A 24076-nucleotide genomic window follows, 5' to 3' on the forward strand; every position below is an offset into this window, starting at 1 on the left:
CACAGTCCAAACCCTAAACTAAGCCCAGGCAGAACTGAAGTATTCGGTGACTTGTAGCGGAAGAGAACAAAACCAGAGACCTCATTTCAAAAATACAAACAGGGAGACCATTAACACAAGCAGTGCATGCTCTGAGCTGTACTTACAGGAGGTGATGCCAGGTGGGAAGTGGAAGAGCTGCTGGAGGAACTACCGGAGCCTGAACTGGGATAAGAAGGCATTGGCACGGAAGCAGCTAAAACCAGCAAAAGACAAAACCAAAAGAAGTTGTCAAACTAAGATCGATCAATAATAAAAGGTCTTTCTCATCTTTTCCCATCAGTTTTATCTCATGTACCATCACGTATCAGATGTGGTCAATTGAAGGAGAACAAAATTGAATTAGTCTTCTGTTCAGTTACGTGATTCACATCCCTCCACTCCCTCTGTGCACTATCTCACAGGTCTCAGGACACCTGACCAAGGTGCTACCCAGGTAGTTTCTGCCATAAACATCCTCCAAAGCGTCTTTGCAAATGAAGGGAAAGATAAAACAGAAAAGCAGACTGAGTTATTCATGTTAGGGGCAGAATTCATACCCTTAGAGTTTCTTCCTCTTCAGACCTCGGGGCTTAGCACACACACATCAGATGTGGGACACACCTGCCTACTCAAGCCCCATGTGTTTGCTGCCCAAATGGCCATTTGGGCATCCCAGGCCACGTGCTATTAAAAAAACCCCCAAAAGCCAACAAAAAACCCTCAAGGGGGTTTCCTCAAGCAAATAGAGCATTGTTTCCTACAGCTCAGCTTGTTCTCTCTTGGTCACTTCTTCAAGTTAAAGATGTTTGGGTTATTTACCTCTTTGTACAGAAACTGTTCCACAGCACAGGCCATTCCTGCATCCCTTCCTCTTATTTTTTTTGTTCAATATCAGAACTGCCCATTTTATTCCCTTCATTGTCAAACTGGCTTTTGTAACTCTCACAGAGGCCTAAAGCTCACTCTGAAAGGCCTAGTTAGCATTGACCTTCAGGCAGAAAATATGATTAAGGCATCACAGGAGAAAAGAACATTTATTTAACTCCAATGACTTATGCAAGTGAGGTTCAGTAAATAACCTGGAAGAGCCAAGGAGGGAGACAGTCAAAGGTAACACTGGCTCTTCAAAGGACTTTGAAGTAGTTAGTGGTTCAAATTCTCTGGTCCACACACACAAGACTGAACAACACAGAAGATCCCAAAATCCCCACTTCAAGGCAGCCTGAAGTCAGATTTTACACTGGAACCATTTTGGTATTTGAATGACTTAAGACAGAGATCAGAAGCAATGCTAAAGTGAGGAGAGGAACACTGCTGCTCTTCCATTATGCTTGCAGAGAATTAGCACCTTGTCTCAAATTTCTACCTTTACAGGACCTGTGCTAATGACTCCATACTTATTATAAGGGAGATTAATAACACCTGGAAGAAGAATGCTTCTGTTTGAAGTAAAACTACCTCTGTCATTAATCCCATTAGATACTACAAAGTACTTACTCTATTCAACATGCTAGAAAAATAAAAGTCTATCTCTCTGCAATTAACTATTGAAACAGTGTTCTAAAGATAAAAGAATGGGTAAATATGCCTTTTAATAAAAGGCTTTAGGCAGTCTTTCCATGCAGCCTATCAAAGAAGGTTAAAGGATGACTGGACCAGAGTCTCTGAGCACAAAGAGAGCAATCACTGAGACACTGAATTCCTCAGTCTGAGAGATGTGACAAGATTCAACAACAGCAAAATAAAGCCAAAGCAGCACAGACTTAAAAAATATATTTTAACGTAAGTAATTGACCACTGTAATGGTTTAACCAGGGTCACTGTGATCTCCAGCCTTTGCAAACAGTAACAAAACCTGAATAATTTTCTAAAGAGGTTGCTGTACTGCCAATAGAGACCGATGCAGCAGAGCCCTGGGGCTGTGCAGTGGGAATGCCCAGTGGGATGGCTGGGACAGGCTGGTGTGCAGGGCACACCCTCCTGTGATGGGCCACACTGGCACTGCTCACTCTGCCAGCAGTTTGAGGGTTAGATTTGTAAGGAAATAAATCTTCCCAAAGCTTTGCAAGAGGCTACTTTTTAACTTCTGTATCCATTCCAGACTAGATTTCGTGCACTTGATGGTCTGTGCTGTTGTAACACACTGCCCTGGCTCTGCTAAGGGAGCAGGGACTGGTGCCCTGATGGGTGTTCTGGGAGGTCAGTCAGGGGCTCTGGGGGCAGCCACTGTGCCCACAGCCAGCACAGCTGCTTCCCACTCCCTGCACTCAGGGAACACACACAGAGGTCTGACAACCTGCCTGTAAAACAGAGAGCTCTGTCCTGCCTAAATCACACTGCTTTTGATCTCCACAATCCTCCTACAGAGCAATCTCTAGAACCTTCCCTATGTATTTAATACCAGAAATCTGACAGGGGGGAAAAAAATCTCCCCCCTTTTCATCCTGCCAGCTATTACAGAACAATTCACCCATGTACAGACAGACCTTCCTCTTATGGAAAGGTGCTTTTAAGAAAAGATAAGCAAATTCTGAACTGTATCCAGATGTGCTGGCTGCAAGACTTGAATCACCATTCGTCTTTCCTGGAATGAGTAGTTTTGTTAGAGTCATTTCAGTTCTCTCACAAGGTCCCCTCCAGTCTATTTTGGTCGTGTGATTATTGATTTAAACCTGGCTGGAATTGAGACTTTTCTATTTTTGTCTATTTGCTTCAGACAGCTTTTCATTAATCAGGAGGGAAGACACGAAGGCAGACTTTGCCACTATCATCTGAAAACTCAAAACTCAGCTGCATGAAGCACTCCTTGAGATACAGCCTCTGTTAATCACTGTTCTTACTTAAATCCCTTTGAACTCCCCAAATTGACACTGTAATGCTGTGAGCTCCAACTCTGAAGGCCCTGACACTCCACATGGACTTTGATGCATGTAGAACCATGAGGTTTGGCTCTGGGAAACCCTCTTTGACTTCCACAGCCCTGCTGGGGCATTTTTTTCAGTGTCAGCCATGTAGGACAGCTTGAAAGCAAGACGCCTGCTTCCATCTCCTCCACACACCCAGGCACTCCCAGTTTAAAATTAAAAAGGGTGCAAACACTTGGCTCATCATGTTTTCAGTTGAGTCTGAATGCAGGGAATGTTAACATGAATTGTAGGCCCCCACCCAAATCCAGAAATTGCTGGATTGTAATTGTAATGTAAATAAGTCTGTTTTCATAATTGTCCTCTCCAACTCGCTCCAGCAACAAAACAGTCATCCTGCACATTGTGTAACCAGTGCCAACTGGTTTCCAAATGGGAGAGCTGGGAGCCATAAAGGCAAGCCTGTGCTCCAGCTGTGCAGATCTCGATATTGGATCCTACGCTTGCAAAAAAATCACTTCTGACACATCATCCTGCCAGAGGCTCCATTATCCTAAAAATATCTGACCCTCAAGCTTTATAGAAAAGCTTTATTTGGAATCTGAGTTCTACACGTACTGGAAAGATGCACTTTTCTGATTAACTGGATTCAATTAAAACCAGTCACCAAGAAGTTCTTTAATTGCAATCCCTGACAAGGCAATAACTTGAGTGTAAACTCTGAAAGGACTTGGCAAATAAGTTGCTTTTCAGAGTTTAAAAATCTGCACCATTAAAACCTTCTATGTGCAGAAGTCACGGTGATTTTTTGCTAGTTATCGCCTGTTTTATGTACAATAAGACTATGAAGATGGTAAAAGTCAAGTTAAGCCAGACAGGTATTTAAGACACTGCACTACCTGTGCACTTCTGAACCAGAGCAGCTCACCTTTCATGCTCTCTTAACTCAGTGCAAAGGAGGCAGCAGCTCACCATTCATTAAAGGCAGGAGCAGAAAAACCTCCAAAATATTCTGCACGGGTACCAATTACAATGTGTTTACTGAGAGAAGACTTGCACAAGTGTCTAATTAAGCCTTCTCAAGCATTATTACTGTAACACACGGCCCCAATACCATATGCTGATCAGGCCTGGCTACAGACAGACGACATTCTGACTAGACACCGTATTTTAAAGACTTTATTAATAAATTTTTGCACATCTAAAGTACATGCTTAGTCACAGGTATAAACCCCACAATACAAAATTAATTATAAATAAATAAACAAAAAATAAAGTATACATCTTAGTTAACAAAGCCCAAGGCCCTGAACCACTCTCCAGGCTAAAGCCTGTTGTGAGCAGAGCTCTGTGGTACACCCAGAGTGGCAGAAGACTTAAGTCCCTTAAGTCCTCCACCAAAGGAGGGAGATGAGAGGATGGACATAAGAACAACCATCCCTTGAAAGAGAAGTGAAGAGGGTGTGCTTGTCAGAAATGTATTGAAAGACTTTTGAAAGAAATGCTGATTTTGCTGGAGTGTCTTGCAAAATACACAAATGGATTTCAACGAGGGGGATCACCCTGTCTGAGCAACTTCAAAATTATCTACTTGGAGAATGACCCATACTCGAGGATTCCCCAATTTTCCAGAATTGTGTTATATTAAAAAAACCCTTTACAATTCCATGTGTACTAACAGAGATCCACATAGAACGAACAGCCTGTGGCTCTCACTTCATTTTTGATCACCGTGTTGCTGGTGGCACCTCTCCTGTTCTGTCCTTGTCACCTGAGGGCAGAAGTGTCTGTAAGGCTACAGAGACCAGCACACTCTGCTCATCCTGCAAAATGTTCTCATTTGGACAGGAGGTGCCACACCTGAAAACTGGTTTGGGACCTGAATGGACACATGGTTCCCTGCATGTGCAGTGCAGGCACCTCTGAACTGCAAGGGCAAAGGCTGCACTTTGGGTCCCTGAGCTCAGCTGAGGTCTCAGTGTGTCCATCACAGTGGTCACTACTCCTGGTACAAATCATCCAACAAACACTCCTAAGAGACACTTGCACACTTGGATGTGATGAGTTAGTCCTGCTTCCACTGCAGTCACTGGTGGCCAGTTGTGATCTCTCAAGGAGAACAAAAAGATGAGGCACACTGTTCCTTCCCCCAGTTCTCCACTGGAAGCCTGAGGACTCTAATTCAGCCTGAGCACGACCACCATCATTCAGATGCAGCTGTATCTCTTCTCCTCTTTGATCCTTCCTACACTGGTGATGCTGAGCCACATGTTGAGATGAAGCAGCACAATAAAGCTTTTGGACTCTTAGCTCAGCATGCAGAGCCAGGGAGGCAGCCCCTGAGAACTGCAGCCTTGCCAAGACACCAACTTCAGCTACAACTGTGCAGGAGTCAAGCACACTGCCATGTTAAGCAGCATCCCACACATCTCAGGTGAGCTTTTCTTATGGAGGTCACCACAACCCTGACCTCTGCTGACACACTGGCTCTTCTCTCACCTATTCAGAAATCAAAAGGACCACAGGCAGCCTTTCTCATCCAGGCTCTTCACTGCACTTCCCAGAGGCTCTAACCCATCACTGCCAACTGGCAGCAGCAGAGACCTCACAGCAGACTACAGACCTATCTCCTCCAGTAGCAGGTTTCTGTGCACAACTCCAACATCTCCAGCAATGCAGAGGTACTTCTCTTCATGTTTTCAAAACCAGTAGCAGTCTTTCCTGCCTGGAGAAAACTCCAGGCTGTGGACGTATGTCTGGAGGCGAGGACCAGCAGGGCAGCAGAGAGGTCTGGAGACCCTACCTGTCTGTAAAGGGGCTTTTTTTATTGGCCCTTGACCCCACACTGTTAACCTTGGTGCAGCTGGGGGCAAAGGCTGAGCTACAGTCCCCTGTTCATCATAGCACCTCTGGTTCCTGCACAGCAAGCGGGCACAAGCTGGGAACTGGGGCCAAGTCAGAAGAACCCTCTCTGGTTTGCAGGGGTTTTTCTGCTCCCCTGGCCAGTGAAGCAGTGGAACAGCCGGAGGTAGGAGATGAGTTGGTGGGCATGCAGGAACATCCTGAGGGGGGGATCCTCTGCCCACAGGGGGATCGGACTTCGGAGGGCTTTTCCCACCCAGCAGCAGTGCAGCAGGTGCCAAGAGCTGGGCTGGCTTAGGAGCAGTCCCACAGTGGCAGAGTCCTCTCCTGCCGGCAGAGCAGCCCCGTTTGGCAGGGCTGGCCCCACATCTCGCTGGTGCAGGTGGAGACAGGGCCTTGGCTGCCTTCCAAGCGACCCTAAACCAGAAGCGTCTTTTCTTGCCCGCAGGAAGGTCACCTGAGTGCACAGTTAAAATCTGATCAGGAACAACTGAGAAGTCCTGCTCTGCCAGCAGGAAAGCAAGAGACTGTCAGGAGTGACGTGGACACCAGACAAGGGGTGTCCACCCATGGTACACATCCAAGAGGGGCTCTGTGTTTGTGTTGGACAGGTTTCCTCCAGAACTTCCAGCCCTTGCACTGGGCACCCCAAATCAATCACTGATGAAAATTCTTGGCTCTATCATTCATTTACTGAGGAGATTAAAGGTCCAGGAAGATCCTTCCAGAAGAAGACAACCCTACACAATTCCACTAAGCCAAGGGTCTCTTGGCCAGAAGACTACGATACCCCCCACACCAGAAGGAATTCTGAACTGCTTTCAACGAAAACAAACCTCTGGGCCATAGTACATGTGGCTGGAAATATGTTCAAAGTTATGAATCAAAAGAGGGGAGAGAGAACTTTCAATGGAACTCTGTTTTGACCAGCTCTCAGAGAGTATCCAAAGGTAACCCTTCTACAAAAAGATTTATCAAGAACTTCAAGGTAAAAGATGAAAAATAGTTTGGTAACCAAAGCCATTTCGCACAGACAACCTAAGGCAGCACCTGGCAAGCACAGCCAAGAGTACCAGTTTGCACCATTCACAATCCTGAGTGGTCCTACAGATGAGGATGAAAAGCAAGACCATGATACATAATCCTGTTCATCTACAGGCACCCCACTGACCAAGCACTTCATACAAAGCAGCTGAATACATTTCAAAGCTACATTTGCTTCTACTTCAGGTTTCTAAATAGCCCTCTAATCATCCCTTTGAAGATAACTCAGTCAAATTAAATACATTTTGATGGTAAAATCTGGACATGACACACTAACAAACACTGAATCCCTGCCTAAATAACTAAGGAAACATAAAGCAGTGTTTTTCTTTCCTTTTGAACTAGCAGCAAAGGAAGTCTGGCCACGGTTCAAAAAGAGTTGTAATTGAAAATGCAATACTTACATTTTTTCATAGAGGCACTTGCATCCAAGAATGGGTGATGGAAAAACTCATCTGAAAAAAATCAAGAACCGTGACTCAGTGAAAGGAAATAACTGTAAGAAGTTTACAAAGCAATCAAAGCATAGCAAGTTACGGTGTTTTACAGCGATTTTTCCATGCAATCCAGTCAACCTTGGAAGCTGGCTGACTGCAGTTGTATACAGTAGGGGTCAAGAATGCAGGGTAGGGACTGGATGCAGGACCCGCTCATATAAAAAGGATGGGAAATTATCTGGATCCCTGGCTGATCAGGATGGTGAGTCATCCTAACTGCAGGGATCCAGAGGAACTGTATTTATCACACTGCACAGCCACTCACTACACTGAAGAGGAATGATGGACAAAAAGACCTCCACTGAGTGATTTTCCATCACACACAGACCCAAACCCTGCACACACTGAGGGCAGAAAGGATCACAGCCCAGAACTCCCTCTCTTTCACACCAGACACAACTGCTGCTTCCTCCCCTCTTTAAGGGAGAACATTCCACAGATCCAGGCCAAGAAAAGCTTCTGTCCTGGCTTGCTGGAGACATGAGGACATGTTTGCCTGTCCTCACAAGCAGCCACTTCTCCCAACTCCTTCATCTCTGATTCATTGCAGCTCTGTGCCAGTCCTCTCCTATCACAATCAGCAACTCAGCCTTTTGAGAATGTTAGTCATGGATCAACACTGATTATGGAGCTAACTGCAGGCACTTCAACTTCTTTTCCCAGCATGGATTTCCTGTTGCAACACCCAAGGTTTACAAACTTCTCCTTCTGTAAACAGCTCCTCTTTGGCCAGTGAGCTTTCCAGAAAGTAGCAACTGGGTTTTTTGTCTGCTTTTTAATCTTAAACAATCCCTGTCTCCCCAGCCCCTCCTTGCCACCACCACGGCAGGGTCCTGCAGCCTGAGTGTGGGCTTAGCACAACAGAAGGGATGGAACTCTCTGGCAGGGAAAGCTGGCATCTCACAGATTACATCTGCTGTGGATGGAGAACATCCCCATCCTGGAGGAGCTGCTCAGCTGCTGGAGTTTCCTGCTTCTTCTTCAGATTGCTCCTCTAGAGGAGTGTACCATCCCTCAGCCAAGCTGACTCAACTGAGGGGGTGGAAATGATCATTTCTTTCACTTTTCCCCCTCCCCGCTCCAAACTGCTTATTAGCTGTGCTTGCAAAGTAAAATTTAAATAGCCCAGCTTGTAATCATCAGCAGGAAACTTGCAACTTGAAACCCTCTTGGTTTTCCTCTAGATAATCTTGAGATTGCAAAGACCACCAGTTCCTGGTAGAACAGCAGCTGAGAGACACAACAAGCAAATGAAGTTTCAAGCTTATGTGTTGCTGTTGTGTGACTCAACTAAACTCTGGGGCAGCTCCGTGGAGGGCACTGTGCACAACTCCAGGCAGATTGCAGAGGGCCTCAGGGAAAAAGGAGCAGCAGGAAACCCCCCCCTCTGGGGAGAGTGGCTCAGGAATCATGCCTGACCCAGCAGCACTCACAAATCTTCAATTTTCACCTTACAGAGCTCTGGAGGGTACAGGGGCAGTGAACAAAGGCACTGACCATCAGCCAAAGCAGGCCTTTTGTAAACAGTGCAGGTGAAGAGAACGTCCAGTGGTGAGCTGGGCAGTGGGAGGACAAAGCACTGGGAGCCAGCTAAGGGAAGGGGGAGGTCTGGATGGGATCCAGAGCTACAGAACATGAACAGCTTGTGCACAGCTGGGCTCACACAGTAGCTGAAAAGGTGACACTAAATGGGCACAGGGAAGTGCTCTCATTTACATATTGCTGCTATCTTGGCAAGGGGCATCATCTGGAGGTGGACGGGACCAAGTATACGACTGGATAATGGGGAAGTGGATTGGTCTAAATAAATCATGGTTCTGGTAGTTGCTTTCCTCTCAGCTGACAGGAGATATCAGAATGTGTCATGAGATGCCACACACTCATCAAGATCTGCCTTCTATAAAGCACAAGGAATATCTCAAATATAGGCTTCTCTGCAGATTATTTTCTCACATACCCCTTAAAAACAATTATATTTTAGAAGGATGTGACAATTTATAGAGAAAAGGATCTTGCAGCAGCCAATAATCTCAGTGCTGAAAGTGTTGTCTTGAGTGATATCAAAATTTATTATCTTAAATTTCTAAGTGTTAGACACTGACTCATACAGCCTACTCCCAGGAGGTACAAAAACAGCTTATGGGGGTCTAAAAAGGTTTGGCAGACTCAATTTCTGATAGCAGGGAGTCAAGAACCTCAAGGATACCTTCTTTTTAAATGCACATAGCAGCATGATAGAAGAGGTGGAGATCCACAGCCAGATAGAAGATCTGCAGGGAATAATACTGCAAGGTGCTTCTATCCAAGCCAAGTCTTGCCAAGGGCTTCAACAACTCCCTTATCAAAAGGCTCATTCTCTCACTTCTGCACCCCAGTAACCAGTTCTTTACATTCATCACTGGGTAATTATGATCAGCCTCTGTTAATCCACCCAGATGACCGTCCCCAGAAAGGCTTTCCTGGCATCTCTAATCCAGAAGAATAACAGAGGGTGTAAAACAATTTCTCTTCATCAGCTAACACGTGCTGCCCAGCAGGGAACAATCCACTTGAGCAGATAAGCAACAAAAAAACAACCAAAAACCAATGCCCAAAACACAGAAATATCAAACTCTTTTACCCCAAGTCTGACTAAAAAGCAACATCCTGAAAACACTCAGGACATCTTTGCCTTTAGACGACTTGGCCCTTTCAGGGGCTCTAGGAAAGGCTCCACCTCTGCTTGCTTTCCTCTAGGGCAGGGCTTTACTAGGAGGTTCTTCAGACCTTTTGGCTCAGCTAAAACACATCTGTAAAATGCTGCCAAAGTCAGAACCAGCTGGCTCACAGTGACTCTTCTTAATTTAGAAGGAATTAAGAAAAAAAAAAAAAAATGAAATCTCCATGTCAGCCAAGACAGGAGACAGACACAGGCTCAGGGACTGCCAGGTTGAGCCCTCATAAGAACCACAGCTTCCTTCCACAGAAACCTGGAGGAGGAAAGGGTCTGCAAGCAGCTATGGTCTCCAGGCTCAAATTATCATGGTAGATCCTGAGAAATGGAGGGTATTGACTGAATTGTTCAGTAAATGGGTGCAGCTTGCAGCTTTGGGGGCTATGCCAGAGAAAACCACATTTTACAATCAAAGTTCAGAGAGATTATAAAAGCAGAAGCCAGGAGAGGGAACACAAGTAACAAACACAAGCTGAAGGTGTGCCACATCTCCAGGTTTGCAAAATTGTACCGAAATCAGCACGGACCTTTCCAGCACATGTACTAAAACCCCCAAGACTATGCAGCCCTCAAGGCACACGTGAGATCCAGGTGTCTGGATGCTTCTCCTAGCACCAGCCAGAAGTACAGATGTTTGTGCAGTGCCACAGCACAAGAGACACACAGAGAGGCAGCAGAACTAAGACTGGAAGGAGGTCTTACCAAAGTCCATGCGGTCCTTATGGTTACGCTGCAAAAGGCCCAGCAGGAGCTGCCTCAGGTGGCTTGATGTCTCCCTGGGGATGCTAGGATTGCAAACAAAAGCAAAGTAAGAGACACTTGCAGTCTACTTAAACTGCTTTTACACATTCAGGAAGGCAACTGGCAAATGCAAACTCTGTGTGCCTGCTGGGCCAGGAACACCAGGAGCTCACTGGAGGGAGGCTGAACTGAAACGTCTCTATTTGCATCTCTGGCTTTCACTCCCCACTGTCACTGTTCAGGCTACAGCTAATCTTGCTTTAGTGGCCTCTCCCATGAGCACCTGCAGATCCTTCCCTTCCACAGTGGTGCCAGTGTCAGCCCTCTGGTTCTCAGCTAAGCCCATTAACGTGCAGTATTTTGCACTTGATAAATAAAATCTCTTTCATTTGTGCTAGTGAAAATAAGGAGGGCACTAAAATCAAGCAGTTTCCAAGGGGAAGCTTCCAATTAAGACACTGGTGGTGAAATGTATCATCAATTACTACCATTTTATTAAGTCATTTGTTTTTCAGTGCAGCTTATGTAAGGCTGGCAAGCAACCTTTGTCTATTTGCTTCCTTGATATACACCATTTATTAATTGGAGGCCACTAAGATGTGAGCAACTGCCACCAAAGCAAGCTAAAATTCATGCAGCTATCACCCCACTTTTCAGCACAGTTAGGAAGAAAACACTCTTTTCCATGGCCTTTGCAGTACAAAAGAGCTGTAAATCACTGTGCTCTCCCTTGCCCCACAGGCAGATGGAGGAGAGGCCAGGGCAGCTCTTCCCAACCCCAGCAGACTGCAAGATGCAGGGAATAAATGACCAGATTAAGGCAGGGAAAGCGGAATTCAGCTCTTGCATAAGTGGATTCAGCTCTGCTGACTTCCCTCCATCACCAGAAGTGCTGCTGGGGGCTGTAGTAGCCAGGCTGGGGCAGAGCTCTCCAAATGAGAGCGTGGGTGGTTCCAGCTCCTCTCACTATTAACTCTGTTTATCATGGCTGTGCCCAGCATGGCCCCACGCTCTGCCAGGCTTTTCCCTCTCCCCACACTGGGGTCAGCTGAGGTAATGGCCTGTGTGTGCCCAGCACTGTAATTTTAGCTGCTCAGTATCTCACACGTGGCTCAGGCAGGGCTGCCCTTCACTGGGCTGGCAACACCCACTGCCCTGAGGCCAAGCCCCACTGATGCTGGGAGAAAGAACCCTTCCTACACCATCTCCACCAATCTGCCCTGCCACAGAAAGGGCAAAAACAGAAGTTAGCACAAAAATAGTGGAAGGAGGGGTAAAAAAGGTGCTAGCTAGCACTGCCAGACTCCTGTTCAATGAAACAGGAAATGGGAGGCAAGGTATGTATTTATAGGTTTCAGTACTACCCAATTATTTTACTAGGAAGCCCTAGGCCTTGCTGGGGCAGGAATTTGAACACAGTGATTCCTAGAACAGAGAATGATGGCAAGCATTCCTTATTCTTCTTCATACTGGAGGAGTTGCTCTTCCATCCCTGATGCTAGAATGGTTTAGTTGCCTTCTCAGGTTGACACATGAGGAGGGCCAGCAGGACTCTGGAAGGGATGCAGGAAGACAGGCTCAGTTTGAGCCTCTCATCAAGAAAGTGTCCTTGGAAGCCCACTGTGTAATGGAATAACCCAAGGTACCACAGTGAGCAGTCTCCTGAAAAATACATTAGTGCTGGAGACCTGCAGTCCTGCAGTGTTATCATCATCATTTATTTATCCATGACACACAAAGCTCTCACCCAAAATGAGTCCATTTCCCAGCTATGGCTTTGGCCTTGCTGTGGCTTCAAAGCCAAGAAACAGGCAGGTCAAGCCATGGACTTCAGATGGCACAACACAGATGAGAATGATGCAAACAGCCCGTCTCCTCTTATCTCCCACGTCTGAAGCATCAAGTTTTACTACTCTATTTTCCAAGTATTTATTTTCCAAGGCCACCTTTTTAAAGATAAGTAACAAATCTGCCTTATTACCCCATGATCTGGGATGTACTTTGCCATGCAAACCAGTATGATAAACGTTAGCTACTAAGATCAGCACTGCTAAAATTGTGAGGCCTTTGGGCTCCCCAGAATGCTCAGAACAGCATCTCACCTGTCAGCAGCAGCTGGGTAGGCAGGGACTGCTGGGGAGCGTTTAATGAGCTTTTCTTCCCCACCCCATTCCCAAGCCAAAACACAGCACTTTCCACAGCCATGGCAGGGAGGTGGGTGCCAGCCTGCTGAGCCCCAAGGAAAATGAAACCAAATCCTGGCACTGCTGAAGTCTGAGGAGGTCGTCTCTGGAGTAGTTTTGTGTTTCATCCTGTGCTGGCAGGGCTCTCAAGCAGTTTATTCATGTTTACTCAGGAATAGCACAGATTGCAGCCCACGTCAGAGACAAACTGACTTTGGAAAGCTGGGAATTGCCATTTACACAAAGGCCACTTCAGATCTGATGTCCACAGCAAAAAAAAACCAAAAAACAGTGGGCTTGGATCTAAATTTTGGAGGAGTTTGGTAGTTCAAAAGTGGAGATAAGTGAAAATGGTGAATGCAGGCTGTGCAAAGGACTCAGAGGAGAAGGACTAATTCCTACAAGCACAGACATGCTCTCCTCTTACAGCCCAGTTTCATTTCTCCCCTCGCCTGCACCACGAGCCAAACAACAGCAGGGCAGCAGGATCCACACAAGGAAGCTGATTAGTTGTAGGGATTAATTTCTCTCTTAGTAAGAGGGACTGCCTCAAAGGTGAGCAGCCATGTTTTGGGCTGTTTAGGAAAAACAGAAGGTCTGCTTTCTGCTCACACAGACTATCCAGCTCCCATTATGTGGTGGCATTTTTGCTTTAAATTGTTCTCTTTGGGTGTTTTACTCCCTCAAGCCCTCCAGTTCAATCCAGGAGAATATGCAGATGCCCCAGAGTTAATGCTGGTAGAAATCTGCCTTCTCCCCAAATCAAAAAAGGAAGTACTTAAAGGGAAAGCACAAGTCATTGATAAGAGCTCCAGGTTCTTGACAGTCCCTTCTAGTTATCTCTTGGAGCTGTCTGAACTGATAAGGGAAAACAAAAATCCATATACAGCAACCCACTGAACTTTCTGCATATGTGGCTGCATTAGCAGCTCTGCCAACTTGAAGCTCACTTTCTGCTTAAAAAAGGCCTTCCAGTTTTTGGATATCTTATCTGGAACTTCAGTCCTATCTCTGTACCAGGCTGAGGTTTTCAGAGTAGGCATGAGGTTCTGCTTTAAGAGCTCAGAGATCAAAAGGAAAGACCACAGCAACAAAACCAAAATACCCTGACAAATCACAGCACTGAGCAGCGAGGTAACATACACCCTGTTAGGATGAAAGCAGTTCTCTTCCCCCTGGAAACTGCAGCAGTGTCCATTTCCATGGAGGTTATAGTGTTTCCCCCTAAGAGCAGGATGGACACAAGCAGTTGCTGCCCTGACACGTGAGAAATGGGAATGTGATCTGCAGTCAGGTATTGCAGGTTACAGGAGGGACTGCAGTTTGGCTGCTCACAGGTTTCCAGAATTGCCATGAGCTATTCCCAAGGCTCTCAGCCTCAGGGAAGCCATGTGTGGAACCAGACCACCAGCTGGCTCTTGGAATCACTAAGAATCATGAATTTTTGCATTGCAGGGGAGCAACAGTGTCTGCAGAGAGAGAGAACACCAACTCTGGCTATCCACTGCTGCCTGATTCTCTGGGCCACATCACTGCTGGTATAAGGAATGGGGAAAGGCAGGTGGCCAAATATTTTAGTCAGCTCCCTGAGTGACAAGCCAGGAGCATGCGAGGACAGGTGTAAACACAGGGTAAACAAGTGCCCACAAGCAGCAACACTGGAAAAACGCTTACTTGGGCATCAGCATCTTGTTTTTCTCATAGAAGAGGCGGAGATCCTGTGGGCTGCTGGCCTGTATGGGAGAGAGAAACCAGTACATAAAGCAGTTGACAGTGAAGGAAAGGGATTAATATTTCTATTTCACAGCAGCTCTGAAGAGCAGAGAGGCATTTTTCAATTGCTGGACCAGCACAGACAATGAGAACCTGCAGCTTGCTTTAGACTGAAAAGCCAGCCCTGTGCCAGAGTGAAAATACAGTATTTTAGCCTGCTGCCATTTTGTCCCTGACCTGGTTCTGTCCTGCTCTCCCCTTCCATCACTGCAGTGGGCTCTGATGTTCAGGTTTGAGCTGGCCTAATAGCCTCCCCCAGAAGACTAAATAATTGAATACGTGAGGAGCCTCAAATGGTGAATGGCAGATCCTGCTGGGAACATGGATTAATGCTGCAGGGCATTTAAAAGAGGGGCAGGGAGCCTGCTGATGGGCAAGAGGATCTGTGAAGAGACTGGGAATGTGAAGAAAAAGCAACTGAATTAGGATTTTCTCCTTTAATTCCAGGGAGCCAGAAGGTCTCCAGCCACAGCTCCTGTTTTATTTGTGCAGTAATACACACAACTGCGTGGGATGTTGGATGACAAGATTCCAAATTCTGAGAGATGAGATTAAAAAAAAAAAAAAGGGGGAGGGGGGATTGGCACAAGAGGTTTATGGCTGAGGTTAAAAATAAAATCACCAGTAGAGAAGCACAGACACGTAAAAATCTGCTAACACAAGTTCTCCATTTGTTTTCATGCAATGAATAATACAGGCCAGTAAATTAACCCTAGTGTCTCAAGCTTTCCTGCTTAGGCTGAGTCTCTTTATTAAAGGCAGAGCAGGCTGGCTGGCATGACACAGACATGAAGGCACACATAAAGAGGAGAGGAAGATCACAGAGATTCATCTGCAGTCAATTATTGGTGCAGCAGAGTGTGTAGGAAAGTGTGAATGAGGAGGCAACAGGCAGCTTCTCCTGATGTTCAGGGCAGGCTCTAAAAACCCTCGAGCCTTCCACCTACTTCTATTTCTAAATTAGAAGCATTTAAGGTCAATTAAGATGCTTAAAATGGCAAATCAGACAAGCCAATCTGCAGATGGCCATCAAAATACCACTAACAGAGCATGGCTGGAAAAGCAGCCACATAAAATGCTGTTTCAACATCACCTACTCCCTCTGGGTGAAGATGAAAATTGAGGATAACAGAGCTCGGTAAAAAAACCTCAAGAGAATGCAAAGGAGAGTCTCAGAAGCTGCTAATATCAACACACTTGTGTAGCACTCATCAGGACAGTATTTTTCACACAGCTTTACCAACAAAAGCTTCACAACTCTCCTATTGATTTGTACCAATAAGTGCTATTGGATTCCTAAAGGAAGCAAATAAAGATTTCCTGGTTGTCTTTTCTGCAATAACACACCCTCTGCCATTCACAGACACAGCAAGGACCCAAACAGAAGGTGCCAAAACACCTTCTCCACAACCCATCAAAATGAATGTTCTTCAGCAAAGCACCTTGTTACACAGATGCCAAACTGCACCAAAACTTCCAATTGCTTCCCCTCGAAATGGAAAACTCCGTTTTACACCTTTCCCCTTAAAGTTCTTGGGTCTGTAATTTTTGGCCAACTTTAAGGAGGCAAACACACACTGCACCAAATGGCCTGGCCACACTGCTCTGTGTGATGAAAAATATGCCTGACAGACACAAGGTACAAGGAGGAGCAGAACAGGGAGGGAAGGGCTCATTCACATCAGAGAGACACAAGCCTTGGCTCTGTGCTCTGGTCATTTCCTGTCGCAACAACTCGATTGTTTCACAAATACAATGAGGCTCTGATCTATTTCAAACACTGTTTTGTCAGACATTTTCCTGGCAATAAAGACAGAATATATTAAAAGCAGCTCATATATGAAGCCCAGCTCATTAGAGAGGGTTTCCATGCACTGGCTCGGACAGAAACAAAATCCTCAATGAAGTTCCCCCCCTCATTGTACAAGTTCAAGAGATATCCCCGTAGGGTTATTGTTCCTCCACATTCTGCTTGTCTCAGCACCATCCCCACTTGCTCCTGCACACCCAGCCCATGATAGGCTGATCTCTAATACAGATACTGGGGGAAGAGTCATTTTAGTGAGTGCCCAGCACAGATAACCACGGATCACCATTAATTTGGTAAAAACAACTGAATCTTCACATAACTTTATTATTAATCAAATGAGTCACACATTTCTATTCCTGGCAGAGGGCTCCCAGGCTTGCAGTAACATGCCCACTGCTCTCCTGCTGTCACCAAGCATTTCATAAAGCACTAGGACCTTCAAACACTTTGCTCACCTCTCCTTTCAATAAATAGTGCTGCTCTGAGAATCATGGAAAAAAATACACAACCATTTGTAAGAGAGTAAAAATGCCACTGGAATCCCTTCTTCTAGGAAGCTAAGGACTTAACTTGAAACCAACCTTCCAGGCAGACACACCCTGCCCATGAAAAACACCAGAAAAAGCACATTTTAAGCAGGTAACAACTAGACCAGTCGAGGTACACAGAGCCAGCTGCTACCTGCAGGACAGTATCCATCTGTCAGACCCAGGGACGCAGAACTGACAGCTCAGCTTTCCCCAAGAACAGGAGACACACCAGCAGGTCAATTCACACCCTCAGTCCCCCTCTCGTGTTACTATGGAGCAGCTGCATTGGTGTAACTGGTTCTGTTTTTGTCTGTCCTTTCTATATATAGAGACAATTGGACAAATTCAATCATGCCAGTCTGTTAGTTTGTCCCCAGCAGCAGTGGAAATATGTTGAGCCAACAAAGGCATTCGGCATAACCCTGCCAAATCCCACTCAGTGCTGGCTGCCTGCAAGTGAATTGCATGTGAAAAGCAGGCAGGGGGGGTGTTTCCAAAAGCACTCAGCACTGGATTTGTTGTGCTTGGGCAAAGACTGGATGCAAAAGCCCAGCACTCAGACAGAAGAGGGCCAGAGACATTCACACCTTCCCTGAACAGCCCTGTCTAGTCAACACTTCATAGCAGGTGTGTGGTATCTGCTCTGTTCCTTGAATCCTTTCCTTGGAGATTTGAAGGTGCAGAAAGGGGATTCAGACATGTGAGAGAGAAAAAAAATAAACAAGTAATGATGTTTCTAGCTCAGTAGTTCCACAGAAAAGCTTGAAATCTTGCTGCAAATACCCTCTGCTTGTTAAGACTCCCACAGTGAAGTGGCTGCAGTTGGGGGACCTGAAAGCCCCAGGACCAGAAACAAGCAAACAAAAAACCCGACCCCTGAGCCTTCTTCTTCAGCTGTCTGTGGATGTTTTCTCTCTCTGCTGCCAACAGAGCAGGATGAGACCCACAAACACTGGTCCAAAAGCCACTGACTACAGCAACAAGTCAATCTCTGTGCCCAGTCTCAGCGGAATAAACCTACCACTGCCAGGAATTCCTGTCCCCATGGACACAGGACAGTCCAGAGGAACAGATCTGGGAACAAAAGAGTGGCCTGCCTAACAAATTCTAAGTATAAAGTCATCCCTTCCCTAGTCTTCCTCAAGGCTCGTTCCACAACACGGCAGTTGCTATAAGTGACACATGATCCTGGTACTTATGCAGACAGAATTAACTCAGAATTAAAGCAGTGAACTTGGTACACCAGACTTGGAAATTAATTTTTCACCTAACAGCTAGCTGGGACAGGGACACAAGCAGGCAGATTAACTCTTTCAGAGCTGCCAGACCGGGCAGAAAAACTTGCACTGCCTCTTATGTCACTCCCCTGCTCCCTGGCTCCACAGTGCATCACATCCATAAAGAGCTGGAAGATTCATGCAAAGGCTCAGACAGCAGATAATCAGGTTTTATGGTCCTTAGATGATCTGATGTCCAAGGGGACCCATGCTACTGCCAGAGACAGCTCTGACACAAAGTACATGTGCTTGGTGGTGAGTCTGCTTACCAAGAGCTGCCCAGTTTTAAAAGGGGTCACACAACAGAAAACACCAGAAATATCACTGTGATTCCTCCCCCGCAAAAAGGAGAGATTGAGGTCATTTAACTAATCATATTTAAAACACCATCTGACAAGGACTAGATTGGTTTTAGATTGTTTCAGACCTTGTGTAAATCTTTTCCTTCTCTACCTCCAGCTTTGCTTCTGGTTGTCACTTGTTTACACTGCCTGCACCACCTCACAGGGGGCACAGGCTCCCAGTCTTTTCAGCTCCGGTAAGGACAAGAGGAAACCACTACACTCCCAAGGCACTTCCCAGTATTGGTCAGCATGACCAGGAAATGCACTGTTCAAGTCCTGTCCTCAGCGACAGAAATGCAGAGGTGTAAGTGCAGACCACTTATTAGGCAAGGCAAATTAACAATTCCACATTAGTACAGTGCTCAGCAAATCTGTTTATAGGGATTATGAATCCCATTAATCTCATCCCTATGGCAGTCTCACTGTTTTGTTTATGGGCACGTTTAATACAAAAAGCTCCTTAAGAAAGCTTCACCAGCCATCCTACCAACTGTTCACATCTGAGCATCAGCAGCTTCTTTCCTGTCTGCGTGCAGTGAGGCAGGGAAGGGACAGGAATGGCTCTGGGAAATTGCCTTGGGTGACCCAGCTATAGTTAATTTTAACTCTGAGACAGCCAGAAATCACATTCACGCACATAAACACCTCTGCCTTGATTTAGGACACTTTCTGGATTGACAGCTGCCTCAGCCTTTCCACACATTTGATCTTTTCTCCATCTAACCCATATCCCCATCTAACCCATTTCCCCTAAACCCTATTTTATTTTTAGGCAGCTCCTTCCTGCAGATAACACCGGAGTCCCTTTGGCTTGCAGCCTCCTGGAGGTGCCTGGTTGGCTCATGCAGCAAAACAGCCAGAGCACCCAAATGCAGCATGTTTCATGCTCCAGATTCCCATGGGAATCTCGGCCAGACAGGGATGAGGGGCTGTTCTTGCCAGCCTGGGAGGGAAGGCACGGTGAGGATTTAGCCTGAAGAGGTTAACGTCAGAAATCCACTTCCTGGCTTCCCTGTACAACTGGGTCTGCTGGTGGCACTGTGTGGAATCAGCCTGTTCCCTCCCCGCCCATTTGGAGACATCTCTCCCAAAAGCACTCATTGCTATTCATGGTGTCCCAGTCACCCCTGTCCACTACCCCTCTTTTCTCCTAAAAGCCCTGTAAACAACAGTTTCTCCTTGATCAGTGACCATCAGCAAAGTCTGACAACAGTCATGCCAACAAAGATAGAAAGCCAGTTAACCTTTAACCAGCTTCCCAGCATCTGCCCTGGACAGGCTTCTTTCACCTGGATCTCACAGCTCGAAGGCAATTTGTGACACACACGGCCAAAACAAATAGATGGGGCACAGAGAACCATCTGGGCTGAGCTCCTCTTTCTCCCTGATCAAACAAATCCACAGCTGCTCCTGCACTAACAAACCGGTCTGGCATTGAGCTTCAAAATACAAACTCCAAAAGAGGAAAGGGCGTGGGGAAAAATTGAAATAGAGGAACAAATGACCCCGTTCCCAGCCCAACAGATGTTGGATGTATATGAAAAAGAGAGGTTATCTCATGAGGCAAACATAAAGCAAGGGTCAGGAGCTGCTGGGAAGGGGCTGAAGTGTCCCTTCCCTGCCCAGCCCAAGGCAGGGTTTGCCATGGCTCAGTCACAGGGATGTGGGCACACAGGACTGCTCTCACCTCTGTGTGAGCCTGAGCACACACCTACAGGCAGAACACTGATGGTTTTCTGACCATCTGCCCTTTCAAAACCTTGGCTGGAGAGCTCAGTGGAGCTGACTGATATTCAATTCTATTTCCTGGGGAAGTCTTCTCTATAGGAACAAATGTTTTCAGGAGAAAAATTTCTGTGACATCCCTCAGTGACCAATGATAAAAGCCACCTGTTCTTTCCACAGAAATCAGGTGCTCCACAGTTGTGTGCAATTTACTAAGCAAAGAACACCTATGATAAAGTCACCATATTAAATGGTAACTAAATCATTTGAATGAGCACAGTATCAAGGTGCCTTTAGAGACTAAAAAGCACTAAGTTACAACGGAGAATGAGTGCCAGGCTCTCCCATGCAGCAGTCAAAGCTTGCTTTCTCCTTCCCCACATTTTTTTCTTAAAAGAAAGTAAATATTTGTGTGTTGTCCTAACAGTCATTTTCTCCTCTCAAACAAAGAGACCAACACCAATGAACAGAAGCCATTCAGAAGTTTCAGTGCATTTTCAGGGGTGTTTATAAAAAAAGAAACACGCAAAGAAAATGAAGCCTTGCTCTAAACACAGACCAAGCTGGTGCACAGAATATAAAGCACTGGGATGGAAGATTCTTATAGCAGCAGGGAAAAAATTACCCTGAAGGAGAAAAGTGCTCTTGGCTCTAGACAAAACCAAAACAAACCATTAGTTTACTCCTGTTTTTGCCCACCCTTTCCTGCAACAGATTTAGAACTCATTTTATCCTCCCTGATGATGTAACTGCATAAACATTCGAGGTCTCGTGTGAAATCCTAAAGAGCTGTGAAACTAAAGCTCAGAAAATCTTGCACTTCATAAAATTTGCTTTATTAAATGAGCATAGATTTGTTCCCGACTTTTTTCTTTTTAGTGCCATTTGGTTTTATTTCCTTTCCATTAATTTTAGAGGCTTGGTGGGTTTTGTTTGTTTGGGGGTTTTTTGTCACCATTTTGTTTTGTTAGGAAATCAGGATAAAGAGATGTCAAGATATGTGAAGAGAGGGCCACAGTTCACATGTGCCCTAATGATCTCAGAAAATGAAGCAGCACTCCAGAGGCATGGAGCTGACATATATCAGCATGCAAATATGAGGTCTTTTTCCACAGATTAGAGATTACAGAGCTCACACATTAGAGAAGCAAACAAGTATCAGCAATTCAAGCATCTCTGCTATGCTTTAAGACAGCAAGGAAAAAAACCTGACAAGTCCAATACTTTAAAATAGTAATTGCAAGGGAGATCTTGGAGATCTCATTCAGCATGGAAGAAGGAAAGGAACACAGTGTGGCACACTAATGACCTGGAACAAGAAAAATACGCTGAGTATAGAAGAACTCCAGCTATGTATGATTACAAATATGTGAAGTAATTCTGAAACATGCATGAGGCTGTGGTGAATTTCTCCAGCATTCAAAAATCTAAAATCAGAGAATGCTGTTCACAAAAGATATGTTTCAGCTCATCCAGAAGTTATGACATTTAAGTATAGGGTGGAGTTTTACAGGACTGTGTTGTATTAGGAGGGGTTTGGACCTGATGAACATAAACATTTCAGGCTGGAAGGGACTGCTGTGACATGACAGATAAGATCCTTTTGATAAGATTCTACTTAACTGTTTTGAAAACCAAGTTGATTCAGCTGCAATACACCACCTACCACCAAATCATCCTGAACATTAACCTGCAATTACAATCTTCCTTATTGTCCTTCCATACACAACAGAATTATAATTATAAATTATACACTAAGTACAGCTGTAAATAGGCCTGAAAAAAACCCACTGCTTTAACTGATGCATGGTAATTTTCTCAATAAATGACCCTTCCTAAAGATTTATAACTGAGAAATACATTTCAGTGAGATACAGACCAGAAGAGAGTCATATTCTAGTAACACATCCAGCATTACAACATATAAAGCACCACACTGTCAAGGTGTTGGACAGCCAGACCTTCATGAGGCTGGATCTAGGGGAGCTGACATAATAATGACAGAAGCCTTTGATTAAAGGGATTTCCCAAATTAAAGGGAAAAAAAAGAGATAAAAAAATAAATCAGGAAACAGTCAGAAACATCAGACCTAAGCAACTCACCTGAAAAGGAGCCTTTCCCGTTAGACACTGATAAATGATGGTTCCTATACTCCAGAGGTCAGCTTTGGCATCGTAGTGTTGTGACATAATGACTTCTGGTGCCTTTTTGGGGAGAGAACAGAGATTCCTTTTATAAGAAGATGCAGCTTTTTTTTTTTTTTTTTAGCAGCTTCAAAGAGAAGTCACTATCATGCTTTAAAAACTCTTGAGCTAGATTCCCCAATTACCACAAAAGATTTGCTCCCAATAAGACTGTAACACTATCCTGAAAGGGCCAATTCCCTAACTAAGTGGGGGAAGCAGAGACTTTCATTCAGGAATAAAAGAAATATTCCAATATTGGGTATTTTGGGCAAACTCAGTACTTTCCCTTCTCAGTGCACCATTTTCTGCTGAATCCACCTCTGCTCATAAGAAACCTCATTGCAATGGCACAGACAGATCTTCTCAACTAAAGCAAGGAACAGGTAAATGATCAGGAGCAGCCAAGGCTCACAGGTTAAGCTCCAGCCTCCATCCTGAGCTGCTTCACTTCAGCACTTTCCTCATTTAGCCCAAGATGGCAGCACATTAATTAAGCTCCAGAGCCTGCTGCCAAGGTCACAGTTTGGGTTCAAAGGCAGCCCTCTGTGTTTCAGCCCAACAGCTTGAGCCCTGCTGTGCCTCAGACTCTGGGTTCTAATCTCAGCCTGTGCACTCAGCTGCTCCCTGCCAGGTTTGTTCCAGAAGCTGGAGACAGTGCAAGCCCCCAGAGCCCCATGGCTCAGGAGGAGTGTGCCTTAGGAGCAGCAGCAGAGGGGGGACAGAAGGGAAGGCTGGCTAATCCCACGTGTTTATGACCAGAGATTTCATTGCAGTGCTGCCAGCATGGAACAGGATCAATTTTCTAGCTCTGTTAGAAGTAAAGGCCACATATAATGGAAAAAAAAAAATAATGGCAACAAACAAGTTGAGGACAGGAGCTCGGTTTGTCCCTAAGGGAAGCAGGCATGGCACCAAGCAAAGCCAAGGAAGCAGGACAAGAACTGCACAAGGAAGTTTCAAGTCTCGCATGACATGGATCATATTGGGATTCAGACAGAAAGCTCATTCTGATGGGGGTAAAATACCTTTCTTTTTTAAAACAGCAAAATGAAACAAGCAGCAATAGGCTGTGACCCAAAGGGAGGAATAAGGGCCTGAATTGCCAGCAGATGTTCCCAGAGCTCCTGCACAAGATTCACAATAGCAGCAGGGACAGACTTCAAACACTCCCTAAATCCCAGTCAAACCCTCCCTCCCCTCATCCTCCTTCAAATCCATCAGTAAACACAGAACAATATGACACATTGAGATTCCTTGATATATCCAGAGTTGTTTAAAATAAAAATAAAAAATAAATAGAAAAATATCACTAGCTTCCTCCAACCCTTTCAAAATATAAGCTGAGTGTTTTCAATTATTTTCACAAGCAAGTCTGAAAAAGTACCACTAAAAATAGACAATTCAGGAAACTCTCATAGGAGAAGAGAGTTACATCATCTTCACATATAGCATAGTTCAAATAAACATAAGGTTTCAAAAAAGGGAGAGGAAGTCTGTTTTGCTTA

At 45.3% G+C, this 24076-nt stretch overlaps 1 protein-coding gene across 7 annotated transcripts in view; it reads right to left on the reverse strand.

Annotated features, from left to right (window-relative positions):
- ULK1 (unc-51 like autophagy activating kinase 1) overlaps positions 1 to 24076 on the reverse strand; it is a 94728-nt gene that overhangs the window by 27555 nt on the left and 43097 nt on the right. For all 7 annotated transcript variants that reach the window (XM_027652419.1, XM_027652418.1, XM_027652413.1 and 4 more), the window contains 5 exons: positions 22488 to 22589; positions 14600 to 14658; positions 10704 to 10786; positions 7196 to 7246; positions 147 to 235 (listed from right to left, as the gene is read on the reverse strand). In XM_027652419.1, the coding sequence (XP_027508220.1) occupies positions 147 to 235; positions 7196 to 7246; positions 10704 to 10786; positions 14600 to 14658; positions 22488 to 22589 (384 nt within the window). The remainder of the gene's footprint in view (positions 1 to 146; positions 236 to 7195; positions 7247 to 10703; positions 10787 to 14599; positions 14659 to 22487; positions 22590 to 24076) is intronic.

The sequence above is a fragment of the Corapipo altera genome, unplaced genomic scaffold (assembly GCF_003945725.1).
Source record: "Corapipo altera isolate COAL_440 unplaced genomic scaffold, ASM394572v1 67, whole genome shotgun sequence".
In the NCBI taxonomy this organism is placed as follows: Eukaryota; Metazoa; Chordata; class Aves; order Passeriformes; family Pipridae; genus Corapipo; species Corapipo altera.